We start from the raw sequence: 23,676 nt of genomic DNA on the forward strand, positions 1-23,676 counted from the left end.
TCCACAACGTGGTTCCGAGAAAGCCCCTCCCACCTCTCCCTCCTTATAAGGCACAGAGCGAGCACTGAGAGCTCAGATGAGACCACCACACTGGAGATATCGCACCATCCGGGAGGATTTTATTCTTCCCGTTCCCCGGCCAGCATGGATTTTCTCAATCACAACTACTTGAGCGCCAGGGGGCCCTACGACTACACTTTTAATTTCTGGAACGACTACCTGGGCCTGACCACGCTGGTCACCAAGAACCCTAAGCTGAGCATGCCCTACATGATGAGCCCCAACTCCATCACCGAGTCCCTGAAGGCCACGCTGGGGCTGGACGACGCGCCCGAGTGCGCCTGCGAAGGCGGCGCGCTGGAGGGCGGCGGCGGCTGCTGCTGCTTCGGATGCCCGCCCGGCACGCCCCCGCCGCCGGGCTGCGTCGCAGACCTCAAGGAGCGCTTCTCCATCCTCAGCCCCTTCCAGAGCCAGCTGCCGGAGCGGGAGGCGCACGGCTGCTTCCCCGGCTTCGAGCGCATGAGGAGCCGCGGCAAGCCGACGTCCGTGCGCGCCAAACTGGAGCCCAAAATCTGCGTGTTCTGCCGGAACAACGGCGCCCCGGAGGAGGTGTACGGCTCGCACGTGCTCAAGACGCCCGACGGCCGGGTGGTGTGCCCCATCTTGCGGGCGTACACTTGCCCGCTGTGCAGCGCCAACGGGGACAACGCGCACACCATCAAGTACTGCCCGCTGTCCAAGGAGCAGCCCCCGCAGAGGCCACTTAAGGGCGGCCGGGCTGTGGGGGGTAAGCGGATGAAAATATTCTAATAACAAGAGAAGTGATCGAAAGAAAGACAAAACGACTCTAAAATATGATGAAGAATTGCACTGAACAATTTGCAGATGACTGTTGCTTTTATTTAGACTTTTGACTATTCGTGCAGGGGTGTCCAACAAAATACATACAACAAAAATTCATACACCAATCCAATGAAGTGTAGTAGTCATATTTTAAGCAGTTAAATATATATTTTTAAATATACTGTATGTTTTGTGTTATAGGTGACAAAGCAAATACTGTATTCGTTTTTTAAAAAAAAAATATAAACTTTTTAGTGTGATTCTTAATCTCATTGTCATTTCTAATACTTAGACAATTTAATATTGTTTTAATTTTTCTTTATCTTTTAGTGTGTGTGTGTGTGTGTGTATGTGTATATATATATATATATATATATATATATATATATATATAATTTTTGTTTACTTTTTTTGTTGTTGCTCTAATTTGTTGATCTAAGTCCAATTTGCAATGCTAATTTTGATTCTGAAAAAAAGTTCATAATTATTCATTTATTTTTATTTTTGTTATACATATATATTTTTTCTTTTTTTTATTTATTTAAGTGTGGTCCTAAACCTCATATTTGTCATGTTTTTTTACACTCTTATTCAAATTAATACCATTTCTTTTCTTCTTTTTTTTTCAATTTAGAGTCACCCTAAATCTATTTCAACATGTTGATTTGAATGCTTAAGGCTTTTTTGTTTTGTAATTTTTTAAATGTTTTTTCACTTTTCAAATCTTTTATTTTCTTGCAACGGGCCCATGGAAAACATATTCGGCTGCACAATAGCCTCCGAGCCACACTTTGGACACCTCCCCCCCATGTATCCAGATGTATTTTTATAGTTCCTGTATATCCACTCGTAGACGCCTTGTACATTGAATTTATTTTTTCCCCCTTGATGAGCTAATGTGTGTATATTTCAATACACCAATGTACAGTAATCATTCAGAGAGATGAACAAAAACTGAGTATTTTGGTTAGTGGGCTTTTGAATGTCATGTTTCTATAATGAGTATTTTTGTATATCTGGCAGCAAAGCTGACCTCTTTTGTTGTCGTTTAGAAAACCAAAGTTTTGTTGGCCATCGAAAACCCTCCTGTTATGTTGCGGGTCAACTTGACCCATTTGAGACTTGAGAATTTTAAATATTTTGTTGGAATGGTTAAGAGATGAGCTATTAGTTACACATAAGTAATGCTTATTGTTTTTTTTCTTCCTGTTTTGAATACTTTTGGATTAATTATTAAACATGGCCCGGGTCGAATTGACCCAAATGAAACTTATTTTTGGCTTAATGAAAATGATGATCACATCTGTTCAATGATATAGTTAGTCACCTAGTTAATATTGACATTTAAATGATGCAGTATGGGATTTCGCCCCCCCCCCCCCCTGTTTTAGACACTATAGGTAGTGGTTCATGCAACACTCCCCGGGTCAAATTGACCCATATGATACTTAATGAAAATGATATAGTTCACATATTTGACAAGAAAGTTGTCATTTGAATAAAGTATAGGTTATTGGGATTTTTAAAAACGAATTTTCAGACATGAATGGATCATTACACGTTTTGGGTCAAATTGACCCATATGCAACTTCTTGATGAAAATGGTTAGTTTCATAAAATGAAATTGATATTCATGAAGTTAATAATGACATATAAACAATGTTTATTGTGACTGAGACTTTTGAATCATTAAGAACACCCCGGGTCAGAATGACCCGATGAAACAAATTGATTAAAACAGTTCTTTTCACATATTTGAATTAAAATGTTTCATAAGTGAGTTCATAAAAATATTGATTGGTATGTTTAAGTGACTGTTTTCTTTTCATTTCGCACAATTTCAGATCATTAAAAATAAAACACACACACACACATCTGGGTCCAATTGACCCACGGACATTAGCGAAAACAAAGGTAACAGGAGGGTTCAACAAAAGAATGTGTCTAGTCAGGAATTGTTTGATCCCACAAAAGTTGACAGTCGAGAGAGTCCGCAAAGAGGCGGGACACAATGTGTCCTCTGTTTAAAGGAGCTTCTGTTCTTTTCCTCCCAGGAATGTTTTTTCCCACCAAGTTTCTCAAAGCCAAACGCCTTCGTTTTTGTTTACATTGCCAAATAAGGGCATCGACACACTGGATTTCACGCTTCTTCTTCTTCCCACTCGGAGACAAGCAAATGAATGTCAACCACACGGCGGTTTTACTGAGGAGTTCCCAAATAACAATAATCATGCAAAACTGTTGCGAATGTATGCAGGACTGCGCTTGTCTTGACAGTTTACCAAAGGAATCAACGGTTCAGGCTGGCATGCGTGCGTGTGCGCGCGTGTGACGTCAGCATTTGAACAAAGAGTGACCACAAGAGGGTGCTACCTCAACCTGATTTTTGTACTTAAAAGAAGAAGAAAAAACAAGTCTAAGGCAGTTTATTGATAGAATGCCATTTATAATAAGGATTTTTGATAGTATTTTGAATCTTTGTATAACATAATTGTATTTCTGTTGCATTTAACACAACGGGAGAGAACGTTACCGAGCGCGTTTTTTTTTTGTGTAAATACTAATGAACATGCCCATACTTTTTAGGCAAATATACTTTGTTGTTGTTGTTATTGTTGATGTTTGGATTAAATGAAGAAATGATGATGATGATGATGATGATGATGAAAACACTGTTGTTATTTATATTTGAGCACATTTCTTTTGGGCTGTATGCTGCTGTGCAGAATAACAAACATATGAAGTCATTAGAGAAATAATAAACTGATTAAATATTTGTCCTTTTACTTGGTCTACACTGAATCTTTACTCCACTGTTGACATGATTCATATCTATAATTCGTAGCGGGGAGATGGCGGAAAGATAACAAATTTTCGGACAAATATAGGTCCGATTGATTAATTGTAATTTTTAGAAGTTGAGCTGCAGAACCAATGTCCCCGATGCCATGTTAACTACTTTGGACAGCAAACTAGTGGAGACTGTTTTTGGATACTTCACTGTCGGACAAACTAAATATCGCCAACTACTGGCCTGGCATGCAAATTACAATGTTTTCAGTAAACTTTGGACAATGTTATACAAAGTTTAATTGAAAAATAAATCAGAAACTAAAATAAGAATAAACATTTATACTAATTATAATGAATCACTTATAGTAAAAAAAACAAAAACAAATTATTAACATAATTTTTTCCAGGGGAGTGGCAAAATTACTGCCTTTTCATTCATATCTGCGCATCCAAACATATGAAAAAAGCAACAAAACATATTTTTTAAGAATTACAATGTGTCACTTTAGTACACAATTCACATCAATACTATTTTAATTTTAAACTTGTAAGTCAAGACACTCTTATCTCAAGGCACCAATGTATTGGGACTATCTTAGAAACGTTGTTTTTTTTTCATGGAAAATGCTTATTGACATTTAAAAAAAATGTTGGGATTTAAAAAAAAAAAAAAGCATTTATAAATGAGTGTCAATCGTGCGATGATTTTCACGATTCGTGGTCCAGCCTGGTCATTATGCCCTGCGAATAGCGCGGTTCCGCTACATAAATGTATCATAACATCACAACTTTTGTTGCATGCAGCCCGAAAGAAACGCATATTCCCTCCAGCCTCAGCCCCGCCATTAAATATGGATGACGACTAAGTGCGACTGCGATTGGCTTTGGCAAGCCCACACTAGGCTATAGCATTGCAGGCTAGCCGTGTAATTCCCCCCGAGTCGCCGCCTCCATTAGCGCAGCGCACGCTGGGCCCCGTATAATCCAGTTAGCCCAGCCACTTATGTGATGTGTATCTTACATGAATGTATAATATGCCTTAGCTGGCTGACTTGAGTGCACAATAAAGTCTGATGAAGGGAGTGGAGGCTTTTAAAAGAGTCACATCATGCATGATTTTTCCACCATTTAAAACAGTTCTCAGGGCTACCACTTCACATGCTTTAGTCCAAATAGGCCAAGGATCAAGCATCACAGCACGGTTTATTACTTATTAGTTATCGTTCTGAAATTAGCCACCGAGAACTACAGTAAGAAAACTCCATTGTTGTCATTTTATAGGAAAGTGGTTTAAAGTAGGGGTGTCAGGCATGACTTCAGTAGTTACGTACTTACGTTCAGTACTTATGATTAAGCACCAATTTTATCTAAATGTACAGTAAAATATTTTTTCAAAATTTTCATACCTGCAAGTAGGAAAAAAATAGAAATATGGCTGCATCTTTTAGTCATTGATACAGTCGTTTCATAATAATTCATAAAATGTAATTAAAAATAAAATGATTTACCGTACTGTAAAAAATTAGTGTGATATTAATTTGTGTTTTGATCATTTTTCTGCCACTAGATGGCATAATTGCATTTGTAAGACGTTAGTGACAGCGCAGTGCATTTCTCTTTTCATATTAAGATCCATCTAATCTTTAACATGAAGTAACTTGTGAAATTCTGCACGTTTTAAAAATTGTAAAATACAACTTGACCCCAGTATCCACAAATATATGCATTATTATAAAATTTATTACTGCAAAATTTTGATGTGGACGTGTCTGCTGCATTGCGACTACAATTCCCCCAGAACAGGATTTTTAAGTAGGGGGTGGTCATTAATCGCGTGTTCAAAGAATTTGCGGCCTTAAAGGAACTTTAAATGAATGCACTAATTTTTACACCCCTAGTTTAAAGTTTTAAAACTGAGGTGCTGCCATTATCTTGGGTTTCATAGGTTGAATCACGGATAGTATCATAGCCACCTCTGCATTGCTGTCTTAGTGTCTTGCAGCCAGATGTTGCTTGAAAATGGCTCTGAATCTTCACCATGCCTAGCTAACCATGTCACGGGTAGAGAATATTAAATTGGGGCTCACAGACACGTCAGAAAGTCAAATAATAAAAGCTTTGCCTTAGGTTGCGTACCAAATTTGAGTTACTATCGCAAGCTTCATATATGACTGCATTTGAGTGAAGTTAAAAGAATGAAGCATTTGAGGTACTGCCATGCCCTCACATGTGGGCAAGGAGAGTCGCCGTCGCCAGCGCATAGCTGTTAATGAATTGGCAATACAGTACATTCAAACATACAAATACAAAATGAGAACGCTTGCAAGGAGCTGCTGTAGGCCACAACTGACGGCCAGAGGTTCATACGCAAAACTACTTGACCAAAAGCACATTTTGATTATTGGACTTATTTTTGTCTGCCTAAAGGCCTCCTGTTTTGTTGCTGCTGCAAAGCTTCTAAAGGGCAGCCTAAAAATAGCAGACATTAAGAAAGTGCACTGCCAGTCTTTACAAAAAAGGAATACGTCCGTGTTAGTAGTTAATGATGAGAAGTAGTGTTTAGCAACTCTGAAGCTCAAGTAAAAATGTTGCTTAACAACATGAAGACACTGATGTTAAAAAGAATGAATCACATCATGGGGCCTTGTTTATCTCTATAGGATGACCGCACATTGTTATTTTGCAGGAAATTAAAGTCCTTTTTTCAAGAAGAGGATGGGAGGAAAAACAAGTTCCCTGCTGTCCTTGTTTATTTTTGGTGGAGCGGCTAAGAATAAACGAGTGATAATAGATACGCCGAGAGACCGCCTGGACTCAATGATGCCTTCAGGCGCACGGAAAACAAACACATAGCTCACATTTTGGTGATTTATATTAAAATGTTAAGAGAAAAAAAAAAAACGCTTAAATGGGGAGATTTAAAACTATGAGCAACATTTGTAGCCTTGGCTAATTTAACTCAAGCCTATGACTGCCGTTTAAAAAAATTGTTATCCCTCCACAAAATAGACACGTAACAAGCACATTCATACACTAACAGCACAGCCAAAACTGACCAAGTCGCTCAATGCGCAAACTAAGCTAACGCTACACTCTCGTTCGCTGACTCCGTCATTCAACAGGCCAGATCTTGCCTTTTAAAGCCACACACAATCAAAATCACAGATACTACAGCATACAACGTGAGGGTGGCTCCCCAAAATGGACAAAAGTACCTACACCTCAAATGTATACGTATTTTGTGTAGGTGTTGAGCATAAAGCTTAAAATATGTGTAAATATGAAAATGGATGCTTTTTTGCAGATTTTTGTATTGTAACTGTCAGGTCATACTTAATTAGAAAATATGACAAAAAGTGGTTTTAATCGCAAATTTTCCATTTAATATCACCCTAGATCTTACATAAAAGAAATGCTTATTGAATATAAACCCAATATGGTTCTGAGGTCAGCTGACTTAGGTCAATTAGTGGAACCCAGAGTTCAAAGCACACACGGTGAATCAGCATTTAGCTGTTATGCTGCACGCAAATGGAATAAGCTGCCAACAGAACTTTAGACAGCCTCAAGTGTGCTTTTCAAAACCAGCAATTTAATAAAAAAAGTGATTGGTCGTTATCTACTTTTTACTGCTGAAAATGTCTCAATGAGTCAAGTATCCCCTTTAATATACCACAAAAGTGACTCCAGTTTCTAGTTATTTCATGCCTTCATTTATAAGGACCTATTTAGCCCTCTGACCCACATGAGTCATGTTGACACTGATAATAAGTAACAGATTGGTAGATATGATGTATTGGTCCCATCACACGGGCAATAAGGACGTCCCTGCCTGTCGCCTAGCAACAACTCCCGGAGATAAAATTGGACCGCAGCCAAGCATGAAAGTCATTCCACAGAGCGGGCGCGAGTGTGAGGTGAAAAGGGATAGGATCTTTTAGACCCGAGAGGGAGGGAGCGGGTGAGGCGGGGCCAGCCGGGGAGTCATTTGGCACCGCTCAATTTTTTTACAACAGCTCGTTTAAGCTATGAGGAGGGATGTTCAAAATATATGCATGGTTAGTTTAGCATTTTTAATGTATTTCCATGAAATGAAGGCCACTTTCAAGCGAGGGCTTAATTCCACCTGTGTATTATGTAACACCCCCTATGTACAGATGTAGACCTACATGATTATGCAAATGATTGTCCTTTTGACTCGTACCAGCACTACATAGAGAAGTATTGGGAATTACAACAATGCATCTTCATTCATTGCATTCATTTTCCAAAGCTTTTGTCCTTGTACATTGAGAGAATCCCAATACTGGGGTTAGGTACCCTTTGACAAATGACAGCAGTTCCATTTCCATTAAAACAACTAGCATGTTTTTAATCACACTCATATTTTTTTTTTTTTTGTTTTCATTGTGAAAAGCTTAAAAGTTGTGTCAACGTCTTACTGACTTTGGTTGATTTACTTTGGTTTATTTTGTACTGCTGCGTATTAACTCTTCTTTGATCAAATTAAGGTGCATACATACAAAAATAAAAAAACATCCAAAGTGCTGTCAGAAAGTCTGATGTTATTCCAGCTCCACAATCGAACATTTTCCTCTACTTCCATAGCCAGAGGCTCCACATCATCATCCGGGTGCAGAAGAGATCAATCTTGAGGTGGTTCTAGTGACTTGGAGCAGCCACTCATTAAAAACAATGACTCATTATCTGGACCACAAGGAAGGATGTCGCTCCAGACTGATCCATCTTCTGATGGGACTTCCGTTTTTATTTGGAACACCTGCTGAGGGGACGACCTTTCCACGACCTCAAGGTCAGCACTATCGTCAAGTAGCAGCAACTCTGCATCATCCAGCCCAGCCTTCTGTACACCTGCACTATGTGGTTCCTCAGATTCTAACATCCCCAAAGGAAGTTTCTTATCTCTGAATTCCCCTCTATCCAACTGTTGTGCCTTTTCTTCCTCTTCCCCAGAAATTGTATATTTAATCTCAAACTCCAGTCCTTCATTAAGGTGCTCTGATCTAGACTCTTCTTCCGTTTTTTTATTGGCACATAGTTTTGTTTGACTTGGGAGAAACTCCGCACAGTCCTCCAGAGTGCACTGCAGAAGGCTGTGGATGTTCTCAGCAGGTGGTTCTACGTCTTCAAGAATGATGTCATCAATGCAAAGTGGCACTGCATCCTCCAGTTCAGCCCCCATTGAATTGGGACCTTGTGATTCATCGAGAAAATCCGCCATCAATGAGACATGCTGGTTTTCCCACTGCGCAGAGTTTATAGTTGTAGGTTGACTTCCAACTTCATCGGAAACAACCTGATGCACTTTTCCATCAGTCTGCTGAGCTTGTTCTCTTTGCGCTCCCAACTTTTCATCTCTTCTATCCTCTGCAACTTCACCCAGCTGCTCTAACTGCTCTACTTCAGAATCATCATTGTTTTCTTGGTTTCCAGCATCTTGCAATGTTGTTTGACTTTGGTGTAACTCATCTTGGGCCTTCACTAGTATATCCTTCAGAAAACTTTGAATGGTTTCACCTGGTGGTTGCACATCTTCAAGAAGAATATTGTCAATGCACAGTGGCTCTGGATCCAACCACCCCTCAGAAGATTCTACCCACAACATAGAAATATTATCCTGTTGTTGTGGTTGCTCAATTTGTTTTCCTACTCCCTCAGCAAGAACAAGATCTCCCTCTCTATCCACCTGCTGGGCCTGTTTAACATCTTCCGCAGAAATTTTATCTTCAATCTCGGCCTCCAATCCTTCACTCAATTTTTTCTGTGTTGTTTGACTTTGAAGAAACTCATGCTTGTGGATGTTCTCAGAAAGTGGTTCCACATCCTCAAGCTTAAGACGATCATCAATAGGCAGCGAGACTGTATCTTCCACTTGGATACTGCGTGGCTCTTCAGAAGGTTCTACCTTAATGAAAGGAATCTGGTTCTCCTGATGTTCAAGCTTAACAATTGTTGTAGGTCCAACTGTTGCTTCATCATCAAGAACATCATTTTTCTCTTCATCTGCCTCTTGAGCTTGCTCTTTCTGTTCTTCAGACATGAACACTTCCGTTGTGATCTGAAGTCCTTCATCTAGCTGTTTGGACATGGCTACACCTTTTTCCACATTTTCATTGGATTTTAGTGTTATTTCACTTTGGAGAAACTCATCTTGGGCCTCCAGTGTGTCTTGCACAGGGCTTTGGATGTTCTTAGCAATTGCTTCCACATCCTCAAAATCAGGATAATTATCAATGTGCAACAGTACTGCATCCGGTAGTCCAGTCCCCTCTAGACAGGACTCCTGTGGCCCATCAAGGGAATCTATCACCACTGAAGGAAGCAGCGTCTCCTGATGCTTATTGTTTACAAATGTTGTAGGTTCTATTAATACTTCATCACAAAGTACATGGTCTTTTGCTCCATCAGCCTGCTGAGCTTGTTCTTCGTGTTCTTCTGATGCTGCTTCTTCTTCTTCTTCAGTTCGGACTTCCAATTCTTTATTAAACTGCTCTGATTTGGAGTCTTCGTCTTGATTTTCATCAGATGGCTGAGTTGTTTGACTTTGGAGAAACTCCTCATGGTCCTCTAGTGTTTCTTGCACAAAGCTTTGGATGCTCGAAGTAGATGGTGCGACATCCTCAAAAAGAGGAAGATCAATGTGTAGCAGTACAGCATACCGCAGTCCTTGAAAAGAATCTGCCTTCACCTTAGGAAGTTGAGCCTCCTGGAGCTTGAGGTTTACAATTGTTATAAATTCACGTCTTGCTTCAACGGCAAGAACCCGAACAATTTCACCATCACCTTGTTGAGCCTGTTCATCTTTTTCAGATGCCTCCATTCCTTCCTTTTGGTTTTCATCATATCCCTGTCTTTTATTATCCTCATTCGCCTCTAGTGTGTCCTGCTCAAGTGTATGGATGTTGTTGGCAGTTGATTTCACATCTTCAATATAAGAACTATCATCAGTGTGCAACTCTGCATGCTGCAGTCCTGTGCACAGTGAGGTGGGACCTTGTAGCTCTTCAGGAGAATTTACCACCAAAGGAAGCTGGATATTCTGGAGCTCAGGGTTTATAATTGTTGTAGGTCCTCGGCCTGCTTCATCATCAAGAACCTGCTCGTCAACTCCACTCATCTGCCAATCATGTTCATCATGTTCCTCTTTCTCAGACATCTCTTTGGCTTCCAGTTCTACATCAAGCTTCTCTGATTCTGACTTTTCATTTATTTCTTGGTTTTCCTCAGATGGCGGCATTGTTTGAATTTGGCAGTACTCCTCATGGGCCTCCAGGGTGTTGTGCACAAGGGCGTGAATCTTCTCACCAACTGGTTCCAAATCATCAAGAATATCATCAACATAAATTGCATCCTCCAGAACACTGGGACTTTTTGTCTCTTCAGGGAAATCTACCTCCATGGAAGAAAGCTGTTGCTCAGCGTTCAAAATTGTTATAGGTTCTCTTCCTTCTTCGACAAGACCCTGATCCTGCTTACCATTACCTCGCTGAGCATCTTCATTATCTGCCTTGGACACATTATGTATAATGTCAGTCTCGAACCCTTCATCAAGCTGGTTTGATTTGGAGTCCTCAGCTTTTTCCTGGTTTTCATTAGCTTGTGGTGGTGTTTGACTTTGGATGTAGTCCTCATGGGCCTCCATAGTGTTGTGCACAAGCCTGTGAATCTTTTGACTGTCTGATTTCAAATCGCAAAGAATATCATCAATATGAAGCACCGTTGCATCCTCTAGAACAGTGGGACCTTGTGCCTCTTCAGGGGAATCTACCTTCATGGAAGAAACCTGTTGCTCAGGGTAAGAAATTGCTATAGGTTCTCTTACTTCTTCATTGACAAGAACTTGATACTGCTCATGACCTCGCTGAGCATGTACTTTATCTTTCTCAGACATCTCATGTTTAATGTCAGTCTCTAACCCTTCATCAAGCTGCTCTGACTTGGAGTCTTCACCTTTTTCCTGGTTTTTGCCTGCTTGCAGCATTGTTTGACCTAGCAGAAGTTCCTCATTGTTCTCCACTGTGTCCTGCACAAAGCGCTGGATGTTCTTAGCAGGTGGTTCCACATCTTCAAGACCAGGAATGTCATCAATTTGCAGCAGCTCTGCATTTCCCAGTCCAGCCCCCAGTGGACCGGGACTGTGTGCTTCCTCAGAATCATCTACCCTCACTGAAAGAAGCTGGAACCCCTGGTCATCATGGTTTACAAATGTTAGAGGTTCTCTTCTTGCTTCATCACCAAGAAGATACTTCTGTCCATCTAATTCTTGGTTCTGTTCAACTTGCTCAGACATTTTATCTTTAACCTTGGCCTCCATCCCTTTATCATCTTCCTGATTTTCACTACACCGAATTGTTTGACTTTTGAGAAAATCATCTTGGGCATTCAGTGTGTCCTGCACAAAGCTTTTGATTTTCTCAGCAGCCACGTCCTCACAAGAGACTTCGGAAGAGATGGAAGCCTCAGAGTCACCTGTGAAAAGGCAAGTAATGGTCATATGTATATCGATGACATTTTGTGTTGGACAAAAAATAAAATGCGTACCTCTCTGAGCTTCCTCTTTAAGGCGCAGTCTCCGCTGTGCTTTCTTTTTAATCATAGACAAGGCATCCAAGCTCTCCTGGATCTTCTTTCTGTCCTGGTTGTCCCACTGCTCCCTCTCCTTGCGTTCCAATTCAAGACCACCCAGGGCCCAGGCCTCAGCACAGGCCCTGTCCCTGGGGAAGACGGGCCGGTCGTCCAGGAAGGTGAGCTGCCGAAGGCGGACGATTAGCGTCTTCCTATAGTTGGGAATGTTGCTCACCACCTTATTGCCCATCAAATTCAGCACCCGCAGTTCCGGCATGGCCTCCAAGATGGGGACAATCGCCGGCTCATGGAGCAGGTTGTGCGATAGGTCCAGAACTGTGAGGGCCACACATTCGCTCAGATGCTGGATGTCGTGGACCACCTCCAGCCTGTTGTGGGCAATCTGCAGGGTGCTGAGTTGAGGGAGGCAGGAGATGTTTTCAATTGTGTTGATGTAGTTGTTGGAGACATTCAGGGAGCACAGCTGCTGCATGGGTGCTAGGTTCTCCAGCTTGTGGATCAGGTTCTGCTGCAGGAACAGGCAGCGCAGGTTGATTTGCGCATCCAGGTTCTCAATGCACTGCAGCCCATTGCTCTCCAGCCATAGACACTTGAGACCGGTGTACTCCTCCAAGTTCTCAATGGTGCAGAACCCCTTAAAGTGTAGGTATAGTGTGTCGTTCAAATGTGGTGTACAGTAGAGCCTGTTTTGCTTGCAGTGATTCTTCAGGAACTCTTTGGTCATCCTTGGTCCGGAGAATTTTTTCAACGGCGCATTTTCGTTACTTTTTAATGTACCGGGCTTCAAAGCGGAAGGTGCTTTTTCCATAGTGTCCCTAAACTCAGCACGGCTAACTTCCGGTTTCGTCATTTAACGTAACTCACCAGCTCGTTTGTTTAATTGCGTTATTGAGCCCCCAAAGTCGGCAATTAAAGCTGTCAGGCGCTGAAATTTGCCGGAGTGTCGTCACACAGGAGTACGTTTCTATCAAAGCGGCACAATAAGCGAGGTGGGGTTACGTCAGAAAACGTGGGTGTTTGAAAAAAACGTCACAAGCGCCGTGTCATCCGACCCTGATGGCGAATAACTCCCGCTCTGGTTTAAAGATAATTAACCAGGAACAACATGCCGTTATTCCGAACCCGTCGTTACTTTAAGAATGGTCTGTAAAGTTAGTTCAGCAGAAGCTTACCTGCTCCGGTACTCGGTGAAAGCAGGAGTCTACGTCCATCGGTAGGTTTTCCTCCCATTAACCAAGAAAGATGTTATCATTCCCTGTGATTTCAAGTGGAGACATTCACTTATTCAGCCATTTTGTTTTTCTAGGACACAACCAGCGTTCCATCCTTCCATTGTCGGAACCGCTTATCCTCATGACAGGTATATTTGATATTAGCATTCATATGGCCTGCTTTATTGTCCATATGTACATAAACATAAACATAAAGTCACTTGCCAATGAAAAGCATGTATCTCCAAATTCAGGAAGCTTATTAGCAAAACTCCACCATTGGGAGGTATAGGTGAAACACAATTTTTGTTGTTTAATTTTGCTTAAGAAATATAAACAAACAAACAAACAAACAAATTCCGAGCTTACGTCACAATTCAAAATAGCGGTCTTACTCGGTGAAACGACCTCGCCGTCCATTGAAAAGCATTGGACTTTGGATCGCTATAATTTGGGTTCTAAGGATAATTTTGATTTCAAAATATGATGAAATGTCATTTGACTACTATAACAATCTGCCTGGTTTGTATCCTAGTCACAGGCAAAAGCAATACAATACGCGGTTTGTTTTCACCTAAAGGTAGCATTTACATTCCGGAGATATCAGTAATGCTCAGATGTTGGGAATTGTGAATAGGCACATACAATTTAAAGTTTTTTATTTGCAATATTTGGAGATACAGGCTTTGGAATGGGTAATGACAAGTAGAGCGAAGTTCTCCGCCAAGGCAATACTGTGCAAAAAAATCTTCCACCTTGCCACCAATGTTATTATTAATACTGATAATTTATTCAATCACCATATTAAGAAAAGTGGTCTATCAGGATATCAACGGTTGCAATTTATTTTTTTTAAACCTTGGCGGAGGTAGTAGTCAAAGGTGACACAATCCATAAAAGCAATTTGTTAACAGCAGTCAGAATGTTTCATTACCATGCTCTTATGACGTGACACTGTAATAAATATGTGAATTAAATTGCAGCTAAAAAGTGGAGGTATACAGTCAGAGGACGCCAGTGAGCATGCCCCTGACAAAAACACCTCTTTCATTGGCCTGCTAAGAAAAGGATTCGCAAGAGCTTCTCAACCAATTGGAATTAGCACCTAGTTTAGCTTTGTAAAAGAAAACAAAAAAGAGAAAATCTTGCTACTTAAAGCAAGACTCTTAAACAGCTGTGACAGTTAAGACTGTCGCTGCAGTCTTTTCATTCCAACCCTCCCATACTTCTGCTTCAGGAGACATGGTGGTGAGTGTGATGAAGGCTATTTTGTGATGTCTTAAAAACACCCCACCACGCAGGATGTTTTCCAGCATCCAAGTGATATCCTAAGCACTTGCTTGGGTTGGCATTTTTATTTTTATTCTATCATGGGATGAGTCTGACTCATTAGGTACGATATCCAATTGTCACAATTAGGGCTGTCTTAGTATGCAAAGAATCATAGTTTGGTACGTACCTTGATTTGACGGTGATGATTCGGTTCATGTTGGGTACCGGGGGGGGGGGGGGGAAGAAGCAAAGGTAAGACATTTAAAATGCAGCATAAACTACAAACTGCTAGCAGTAAATTCACCAATAAAAGAAAGTTTGTCTTCTCTTGAAGAAAGTACAATAAAAAAAAGTTTGTCTTCGTTTTCAAGAATAACACGAATAATTTGTCTTTATATTACTAAAGTGCATCATTGATATTTTGTCTCTTTGATAGTTTGTCTTTATTTGAAAGTACAACACCATTAGGTTGTCGTCTTTTTTTTCTTATTAGGAAAGTTTGTTCTTTGTCGTAAAGGAAAACAGTAAAATAGTACTAATAATTATCTTCTGCTGACCAGAGCATCAAACATTTTTAAGAAGCACCATATTGAGATTGCGTTAACTTCAATTTTCATGATTTTTACTATTCCAGAAACTAACTCAACTTATTGAGAGGCTTTACCATGCTCAAAAGCGCACCAGAGTTTGCAACATTTGTATCTTGGGGAAAAAAATGCATGTACTTGAGTGGTCAAAAGAATTACTAGTGCCCCATAAGAAAGGGAAAAACAAACGTTGACCCCTGACACCAAATTCACAGATTGACAGAACATTCTGAAGAACCCATGTGGGAAAAATAACGAAAAGTCATCCATTTTGGGTTGAATCAAACTTGTTTTCCTTTCATAGCGTGAGTGTATCTCAATACACGTGGGTCAGGCTGGCGTCCAGATCGGCAATGCCTGCTGGGAGCTGTACTGCCTGGAACACGGCATCCTCCCGGACGGACAGTTGCCCAGCGGGATGGCCGTAGGCGGCGATGGTTCCTCCAACACCTTCTTCAGTGAGACCGGGTCGGGGAAGCACGTGCCCAGGTCGGTTTTCGTGGACCTGGAGCCCACCGTCATCGGTAAATCCACCGCTGATCCGCCTAGTGGAAGTTCTAACGACTCACAGTGATCTTAAATCTATAGATGAAGTGCGCACCGGAACATATCGTAAGCTCTTCCACCCGAATCAGCTGATCACAGGTAAGGAGGATGCGGCCAACAACTACGCCCGCGGACATTACACCATCGGCAGAGAGATCATCGACCTGGTAGCTGATAGGATACGCAAACTGGTGAGCACTCATCTGGGAAGTACCGAAGCATATTTTGTGACTTTATAAACTAGTGGCAAATTTGCAAGTTTATAAAGTGGCAGATTTGCGAGAAAAAACTCAGAAACTTGCGAGAAATACACATAGCGTACTACTCTGATGTGTCAAATAAAGAGATAGTAATGGCTTTAACCATATTATGTTTAGCATTCACACTTTGAAGTATTGAGTACTGCCAGCGACAAAGACACCTCGCTTTGCGAATGTCCACACTGAGGATCAAGCATTTAAATTAATTTGTTAAAATAATTATTTACTTGTACATTTATGTTTCCAGAATTATTATTTACACATTGATCATTTTGGTAATTTTTTTTGCTGCTCTCCGTCATTAACTTGCATTGACCTAAAGTATACTTCATAAAGTGGCAAAGTTTTTTCTCTCCTCTAAAAAATATATTTATACGTGGCCCTAAAACACCATCGTATAAACATGACATTATGATTAATATTACATTTTTGGAATATGAGGTAAGCAGCAAAATCCAGCAGTTTTTATCCATCTCAGGGGGCGGCCATTTTGCCACTTGCTGTCGACTGAAGATGACATCGCAGTTGCTCATAGCTCAGGCAACGACCAATCACAGCTGACCTGTTTTCTGAAGCTGCGCTGTGATTGGTTGCTACCTGAGACCTGGGCAAAATTGATGTCATCTTCATTCGACAGTAAGTGGCAAAATGGCCGCCCCGTGAGATGGATAAAAATGACCGGATTTTGCTGCTTTACTCATATTCCACGAACACAATATTAACCAGAGAATCATATTTAGACTAGTGGAGCTGGAAAAAAATATTACTGTCCCAAAAAATTGGGTGGGTTGACTTTCCCTTTCAGTATTATAGTATGAATTTTTCCGTGGTGAGAACACTCCTGTCTTGTGTATCGCCAGGCCGACTTGTGTTCCGGCCTGCAGGGTTTCCTGGTGTTTCACAGCTTCGGTGGCGGCACCGGCTCGGGTTTCACCTCGCTGCTAATGGAGCGTCTCTCCGTGGACTATGGCAAGAAATCCAAGTTGGAGTTTTCCATCTACCCGGCCCCCCGGGTGTCCACCGCCGTGGTGGAGCCCTATAATTCCATCCTGACCACCCACACCACCTTGGAGCACTCAGACTGCGCCTTCATGGTGGACAACGAGGCTATCTACGACATCTGTCACCGGAACCTGGACATTGAGCGTCCCACATACACCAACCTTAACCGGCTGATGAGCCAGATCGTATCATCCATTACCGCCTCCTTGCGCTTTGACGGCGCCTTGAACGTGGACCTGACGGAGTTCCAAACCAACCTGGTGCCCTACCCGCGCATCCATTTCCCGCTGGCCACCTACGCGCCGGTGATCTCGGCCGAGAAGGCCTACCACGAGCAGCTGTCCGTGTCCGAGATCACCAACTCGTGCTTTGACCCGGCCAACCAGATGGTGAAGTGCGACCCTCGCCACGGTAAATACATGGCCTGCTGCCTGCTTTACCGCGGCGATGTGGTGCCCAAGGACGTCAACGCCGCCATCAACGCCATCAAGAACAAGCGCACCGTCCATTTCGTGGACTGGTGCCCCACCGGTTTCAAGGTGGGCATCAACTACCAGCCGCCCACCACGGTGCCCGGAGGCGACCTGGCCAAGGTGCAGCGGGCCTTGTGCATGCTCAGCAACACCACCGCCATCGCCGAGGCCTGGGCCCGCCTGGACCACAAGTTCGACCTGATGTACGCCAAGCGAGCCTTCGTGCACTGGTACGTGGGCGAAGGCATGGAGGAGGGCGAGTTCACCGAGGCTCGCGACGACATGGCCGCCCTGGAAAAGGACTACGAGGAGGTCGGCGCTGACTCGGTGGTCAATACATATGAAGATGCCGAATATTATTAAATGTTAAAACCTCACGAGACACTCAGGAAGCTTGGATTGGTCGCTGTGAAACGGCGGCAAAAGTGGATCGGGACTAAAGGGACGGCTGCTTTGCCACATCAAATCATTGAAAGGATTAGGGATCAATTAATATGTGAATTGATATTTTTGTGTATATTGGTCCAAATAATGCTGCCCGATTTTGAAGACTGATTAAAAATGGTGTTCCTGTACTACTCAGAACTCAATTCAATTGGATTCATGCCATAATTGACAAAAAGTACCCTTTAGAACAGGGGTGGGCACACTCGGTCCTCGAGGGCCGGAGTCCTTCCTTTCTTCAACACAGCTGATATATGATCAGCTCATCAGCAAGCTCTGCATAAGCTTGGTAACGATCCTGTTGATTGGAATCAGCTGCGTTGTAGCAGGGAAACCTCTGCTTTAGAATGTAAATGGACATAAACTGATATTTTTCAAAATCACGAGCTTTTAAATTAGCTGCAATATTTACAAAGCCTAATGTAAAATGAAATTATTTGCATATAGGTCGGTTAATTAGAAATTCAAAAGTTTCATTTCCAAAAATGCTTTTTTTTTTTTTTTAATACTTGGAAGTTTTTAACATGAGCATTTTGCAAAATTTGAGACTGCACAAGTATACATGTTTTATCTAATCACATGTGTAAGTAGTAAAAAAAATCTTGAATATTTTTTGTTGCTGACAAACTGCTCCATGCTTATCATTACCATTTATCAGCAATATAGTACAAATGAGTGGTATTAACATTGAGTTGAATTAAAGTGTGTGCCACTACAATTTCTACTTAAGCCCCAAAAATTTCAGGTTAAGGACCACTAGTAGTAAAAAAAAAAAAAAAAAAGTCTAGATCCCTGGTCATGTTGTGTAATGTGAAATGTTATGTACACTTAGAATATTACCTTGGCTGGACGTTCAGGAAGCCTTCTTTTCTGCCTTGAGTGGGAATGTTACTGGTAAAAATCCATGTGGGTAGTAAGTGCCATATGCTTGTGGTTTGTTTGTGATGCAGGAAATGACAAGAATGCAGCTTCCTGTTAAAAGTGTTGGCTCTTGTCTCGCTTCCAGGTGGCAAAAGAGCAGGAGCAGTTTGGAGCAAGGGAATTGTGGAGCAACAGCGACATCCAAAGGACGACGACTGCTTGTGAGTTATCTTGAGTTTAATTTCCCAACACTGTATTCCAATATCATCCAGCCTCCAACAGCGCACTCTATAGGACTTTTTGAGTACTGCAAAAAAAAAAAAATATATATATATATATTTTTGCATTTAATTATTTGCCAATCAAGATTTATCTTCTGTATGAATTTGTTTTGTGACGTCTTAAAATGGACAATTCAAGTTAAAATTGCAGTTGATTAAAACGATTTTAATTTTAAAAAGTTTCTTTTATAATTTAATGACAAGAAATAGCTGCAATTTATAACAGAAATAGGATGACCTTATCTGTATGTAAAAATTCATGTTCATTTTGTTCAGTCAGTTTAGTATATTTTAGCAGCTTCATAAAATGTAAATAAAATTATGAAAACTCGTTTTTGTGTAGAATTCCCCTAGCTTGTAATTCGCCAAATTGCCACTAGGAGTCACTGTTTAACCACTTTAGTACAACTCTGACACCTGATAAAGACATGGGCACACTTCAAATCAAGACGTGTAGGGTAGACTTTTTGTTTGGCGCTTTAATATATTGATATAACCTAGATTTTAATAAAATTTTAACGTCACACAATTATGTAAATTTGTTATATTTGAGTGTAAAAAATAAAATTATAGTTTAGAAAATAGCTGACGTTCAAAAAATGCCGTATATGTTTTTTCCCATCCATCCATTCATCCATCTATCTACTACCACTTATCTGAGGTCGGGTTACGGGGGCAGCAGCTTTAACAGGGAAGCCCAGACTTTCCTTTTTCTCAACTGGAAGAGTTTAAACATGTTACATGTTATTAACAAAAAGATCTAAAGTCTAAACATAAAATAAATCTAATATGAAATGGAAAATAGCTGCCACAAATCACATGATTTTTTTTAATTAGCTGGAATATTTGAAATGTTTAGTGATTATTTTTTATATCTGAAGTACAGTATATAAAGTGACAATATAAATAGGAGCTAGGTTAGAAAATAGCTGTTATATTAAAATTAATTTTATGGAAGTCTTATTGAAAAATTCACTTAGCTGGAACATTTAAAAAAAAAAAAGTAGATCTGAATTGTAAAAAAAAAAAAAAGATAGAACATTATATTTGTAAACTACCTCTAATATTTTAAATTCAAATGTGAATACACCATTATTTGTTTAGCTGTTTAAAAACTGAAAGAATAAAAAAAAGCAAGTGTCGGCCAGTGTTTGAATGGAAGCATCTGGCGGGGCGTTTAATGGCTCACTTAACTCAGCCAACTTAAGTCGGGAGCCGCCCTGGTCAGGAGCGTCCGCCAAAAGAATTCACCCCCTCTTAAAATATTCCACCTACTTCCACATAATAGCACTTTTTCTTCTTCTTCTTTACGCCCCCCTGGGGCCCCCTCCCAACTGCAATGAATGTCAACGCAATATGGCCGCCGCCTGGCTAAGGGAGGGGGATTGACTTGTTTCCAAACACTTAATTCAATTTGTCATCGCCGCCGCTCAGGGGTGGGGGCTGAAGGTGGGGTGGCTCAAGTGCTCTAATTTGTGTTAATGAGGGCTAATAAAGTCATAGCCTCCTATATTACTGCTGGGGGAGAAGGAGGGGGATGCGGGGGAGTGTGTGTTACATGTGTCTCCTCGGGCGGTCTCACCTGCTTTTAAATTAGGTGCAATTTTTGAAATTCTAGTAATGTGTCCTTGTGTGTATACTGTTAACATTGAAATCCAAAATTGTAATCTCAATATGAAATTTGATCAGAAAATTTCAAAACCTGGGGCAGTTGAAATGAATAGGAGGAAACAAATGGCTTATTAATTGTAATGTTTTATCCCAATAGTCTGGCTAATATAGTCATAGCTTCCTTCTATTCGAGTCAGATGGGTGGGCACGATCGAGTGTGTGTGTTACGTGCGTGTCATATCAGGCAGCATCTCTCTCCCTATTGTGGGCCTAATTAGACGTCTTTTGTGGAGTTAATGCCGCCGCCATCTGGCCACAGCCTTCCGGGGGTGTCGGCCACAACCCCCAGCCCCCACCCCTCCCCTTCCACCAATCACGCCCCACCCCGCCCCTTGCTCAATAGCACCGGCGGGAACCATCTTCCAGCTTTGGCTGACACCACCAAGACCCTTTCACACTTGAAGGAATTAGTGAAAGATTGATGTTCTCCCAACACACAGACAAGCCCTCCACCCAAAGCCACCATATTGTCACCTGTGTTGGCAACAGAGGTCAAATGTCACTTTTTACAAAGCTATGCTTGCGAGGACACGAAACATTTACAGAGTCAAAATTACACTGCATATTAAGAACATAAAATGTGCTATTTCAAAATGTTAGATTTTCCCGAGGTGTGATTAAAATGACGATTAAACAATAAATATATATTTTGTACTTATTTGTTCATTTTCAAAATGATTTTTTGTTACCATGCATTTGTTTCATTAATACATGATTTTAATCTTGTACTGTTTTCTTTCTGAAACATACGAATGTCAACCATTGCGTTTATTTTGTTAATAAGGTTTGTTTGTGCGCATACGTCAAGCCCGTCCTCCTCTGTCATTGTCGTCTTCCTTCAAGCGCTGGGCGCAACCCTTTGCCGACCTCCAGCAGTTGGCCGCCTTCACGCCTCTTTTCATCCCGCCCGGCAACAACAACGTCGTCCATGTGCCCCCGCCTACCCCACCTACATCACCCCCCCCTCCCATCACGCCAACGCTGACAACACGCACAAGAATGGCCATGTGCCTTCATACAAACAAACATACACACTTTTGCTGTTGCTGCTGTTAACAAGAGCTTTAACATGACGCTGCCAGTTTACCAAAAGCAGGGGTCACAAACTGTTTGGGGTGCGGGGGAACATAATCCCAACGCCGATTAAACATAAAAAATTCAAATGCTTTTTTCCTAAAAATAGCTTTATTTTTTAATTGATCTTTTTTTCACTAAAGAGTGCTTTAAAAAAACTTTTTAATCTGTAAAAAAAATTATTCTATTAGGCAATGTAATACTTGTTAAAAAAAAAAATACCTAGAAATAAAATGTTTTTTTAATGTAAATTTTTCTTGAAAATATCACACTTTTTTGGTTAAATGGACAATTTTCTCAAACGCATCTATCTGACTCTTCTCAAAATTATATCGACTTTTTTTCCCCCTCAAAAATATGACTGTGTCCCTTGAAATGAAACAATGACTCTAAAAACAGTCAATTATAACCTTTTGTTTCTCTGAATAAACAACTGTAATCAGCTAATTAAATTCATATTTTCCCCTTTTCATTGTGGTCTAGATAAAGAAAATTCAAGCAAATACAACATCTTGGAACTGAAGCGGCATCCAGGAACGGATCGTTTTCCGCCCTAACCGTTCACCAAACGTAAGTCAATGTCCTCTTGTGGACATGAATTTAAGCGCATACTTTCACACTGTTGATCTTCATTCCTGACATTTTTCCGCACACATGAAAGTCTTAAATAGCTCCCCAAAAATCACTCTGCTTGGAAAAGTGTTATTATAGCTGTGAAAGTTGTTTTTGGAATCCTCCATTTCACATACTTGGCAGCCCAACATCCTCTTCGTCTTCACTTCCATCTTTTAGTTTTTCTATGATTGGTTTTCCGCCCCTCTCTTCTTGGTGTAACGGCTTAATTAGGAACCCAACTGGACCGCGGCTGTGGAACCCGGATGAAATCAGACACAATTAGGGAATGTATTAGTTCTTGTCATGTTCGTACGGGTAATACAATAAACATGGCTCTGGAATAATCGCAACCAGAAGGGGGGCATGGGTAAGGAGTTGGGGGGATTCAGTCATGCTAACAATAGTTTCCCTGAATACGTCTGTACAGTGTTAATGTACGCTGATAACATGCGTCCTGCCAAAGGTGTGTGCACTGTTAGAATATTTGCACAAATGGATCCATTTCAGGAAGTAAACACAGGGGCGGCACTTCATTATGAATGAACACAACATTGTGGAGCCATCACGTCAAAGGCAACTGGAAACGTGGAGTCGAAATCAAAATACAGTTATGCCATGACTTGGCAATTCAATGAATTCCGTGGCCACGTTAAGCTTAAGCAATCAGGGCAGTTTACTACAAAACATTATTGCAACAACTGTCACAGCTCCATAGTATGCTAATATTGAAAGATAACACAAAATGTTTTTTCCATGGCCGATATCAATTATTAGTAGTCAAGTCAAGTAGTTATCGGCAAATATTGTCACCAACAGCCGACCTGGACGATAATCACTTTATTACTACTTATGTTAGTTGTTTTTTCTCAGAGGATAAAGAAAATATCCTTGCTGGCATTGTGATATTGTATGTGCCCAATTTGTCTTCAAACATCCATTTGCTTAACATTTTCACTATTGTGACATTAATGCTAGTTTTGTTAACCTCTCTTTGGTGTTTCCCATTATGTGTTTATGCATTAAGCTAGTGGATTTTCGTAAGACAGAGAATGGTTGTTACAAATGTGTACAGTAGTTCACTGTATACTGTTTATATTTTGCCAATATAAATATTTTGGCCAAAATACTGAAAGAAA

At 40.9% G+C, this 23,676-nt stretch overlaps 3 protein-coding genes and 1 long non-coding RNA gene across 7 annotated transcripts; 3 read left to right on the plus strand and 1 right to left on the minus strand.

The window, feature by feature from the left end:
* The first annotated feature begins 66 nt into the window (after positions 1-66).
* nanos1 (nanos homolog 1) lies at positions 67-3,629 on the plus strand. The gene has a single exon (XM_077578960.1). The coding sequence runs from the start codon at positions 145-147 to the stop codon at positions 808-810; it is 666 nt and encodes a 221-aa protein (XP_077435086.1). The 5' UTR covers positions 67-144; the 3' UTR covers positions 811-3,629.
* A 4,352-nt stretch (positions 3,630-7,981) lies between these two features.
* LOC144059084 (uncharacterized) lies at positions 7,982-13,490 on the minus strand. 2 transcript variants are annotated; one of them, XM_077577926.1, is made up of 3 exons: positions 13,416-13,490; positions 12,199-12,406; positions 7,982-12,126 (listed from the first exon to the last, which is right to left on the minus strand). In XM_077577926.1, exons 1-3 carry the CDS (start codon positions 13,452-13,454, stop codon positions 8,282-8,284), a joined length of 4,092 nt encoding a protein of 1,363 aa, XP_077434052.1. In that variant the 5' UTR covers positions 13,455-13,490; the 3' UTR covers positions 7,982-8,281. The 2 variants fall into 2 exon arrangements, with proteins under 2 accessions (XP_077434052.1, XP_077434051.1); XM_077577925.1 differs by lacking the exon at positions 13,416-13,490 and having other exon boundaries at positions 12,199-13,373.
* A 67-nt stretch (positions 13,491-13,557) lies between these two features.
* LOC144059085 (tubulin alpha-1C chain-like) lies at positions 13,558-18,150 on the plus strand. 3 transcript variants are annotated; one of them, XM_077577927.1, is made up of 4 exons: positions 13,558-13,603; positions 15,618-15,837; positions 15,902-16,050; positions 16,980-18,150. In XM_077577927.1, exons 2-4 carry the CDS (start codon positions 15,732-15,734, stop codon positions 17,955-17,957), a joined length of 1,233 nt encoding a protein of 410 aa, XP_077434053.1. In that variant the 5' UTR covers positions 13,558-13,603; positions 15,618-15,731; the 3' UTR covers positions 17,958-18,150. The 3 variants fall into 3 exon arrangements, with proteins under 3 accessions (XP_077434053.1, XP_077434054.1, XP_077434055.1); XM_077577928.1 differs by having other exon boundaries at positions 17,004-18,150; XM_077577929.1 differs by having other exon boundaries at positions 15,949-16,050.
* Positions 18,151-18,372: 222 nt separating this feature from the next.
* Positions 18,373-22,476, plus strand: LOC144059086 (uncharacterized). The gene is made up of 3 exons (XR_013295562.1): positions 18,373-18,621; positions 19,045-19,120; positions 22,409-22,476. It is a non-coding gene; the product is annotated as an uncharacterized LOC144059086 (long non-coding RNA).
* Positions 22,477-23,676: the final 1,200 nt, after the last annotated feature.

Source organism: Vanacampus margaritifer, chromosome 10 (genome assembly GCF_051991255.1).
Source record: "Vanacampus margaritifer isolate UIUO_Vmar chromosome 10, RoL_Vmar_1.0, whole genome shotgun sequence".
NCBI classification, from domain to species: Eukaryota; Metazoa; Chordata; class Actinopteri; order Syngnathiformes; family Syngnathidae; genus Vanacampus; species Vanacampus margaritifer.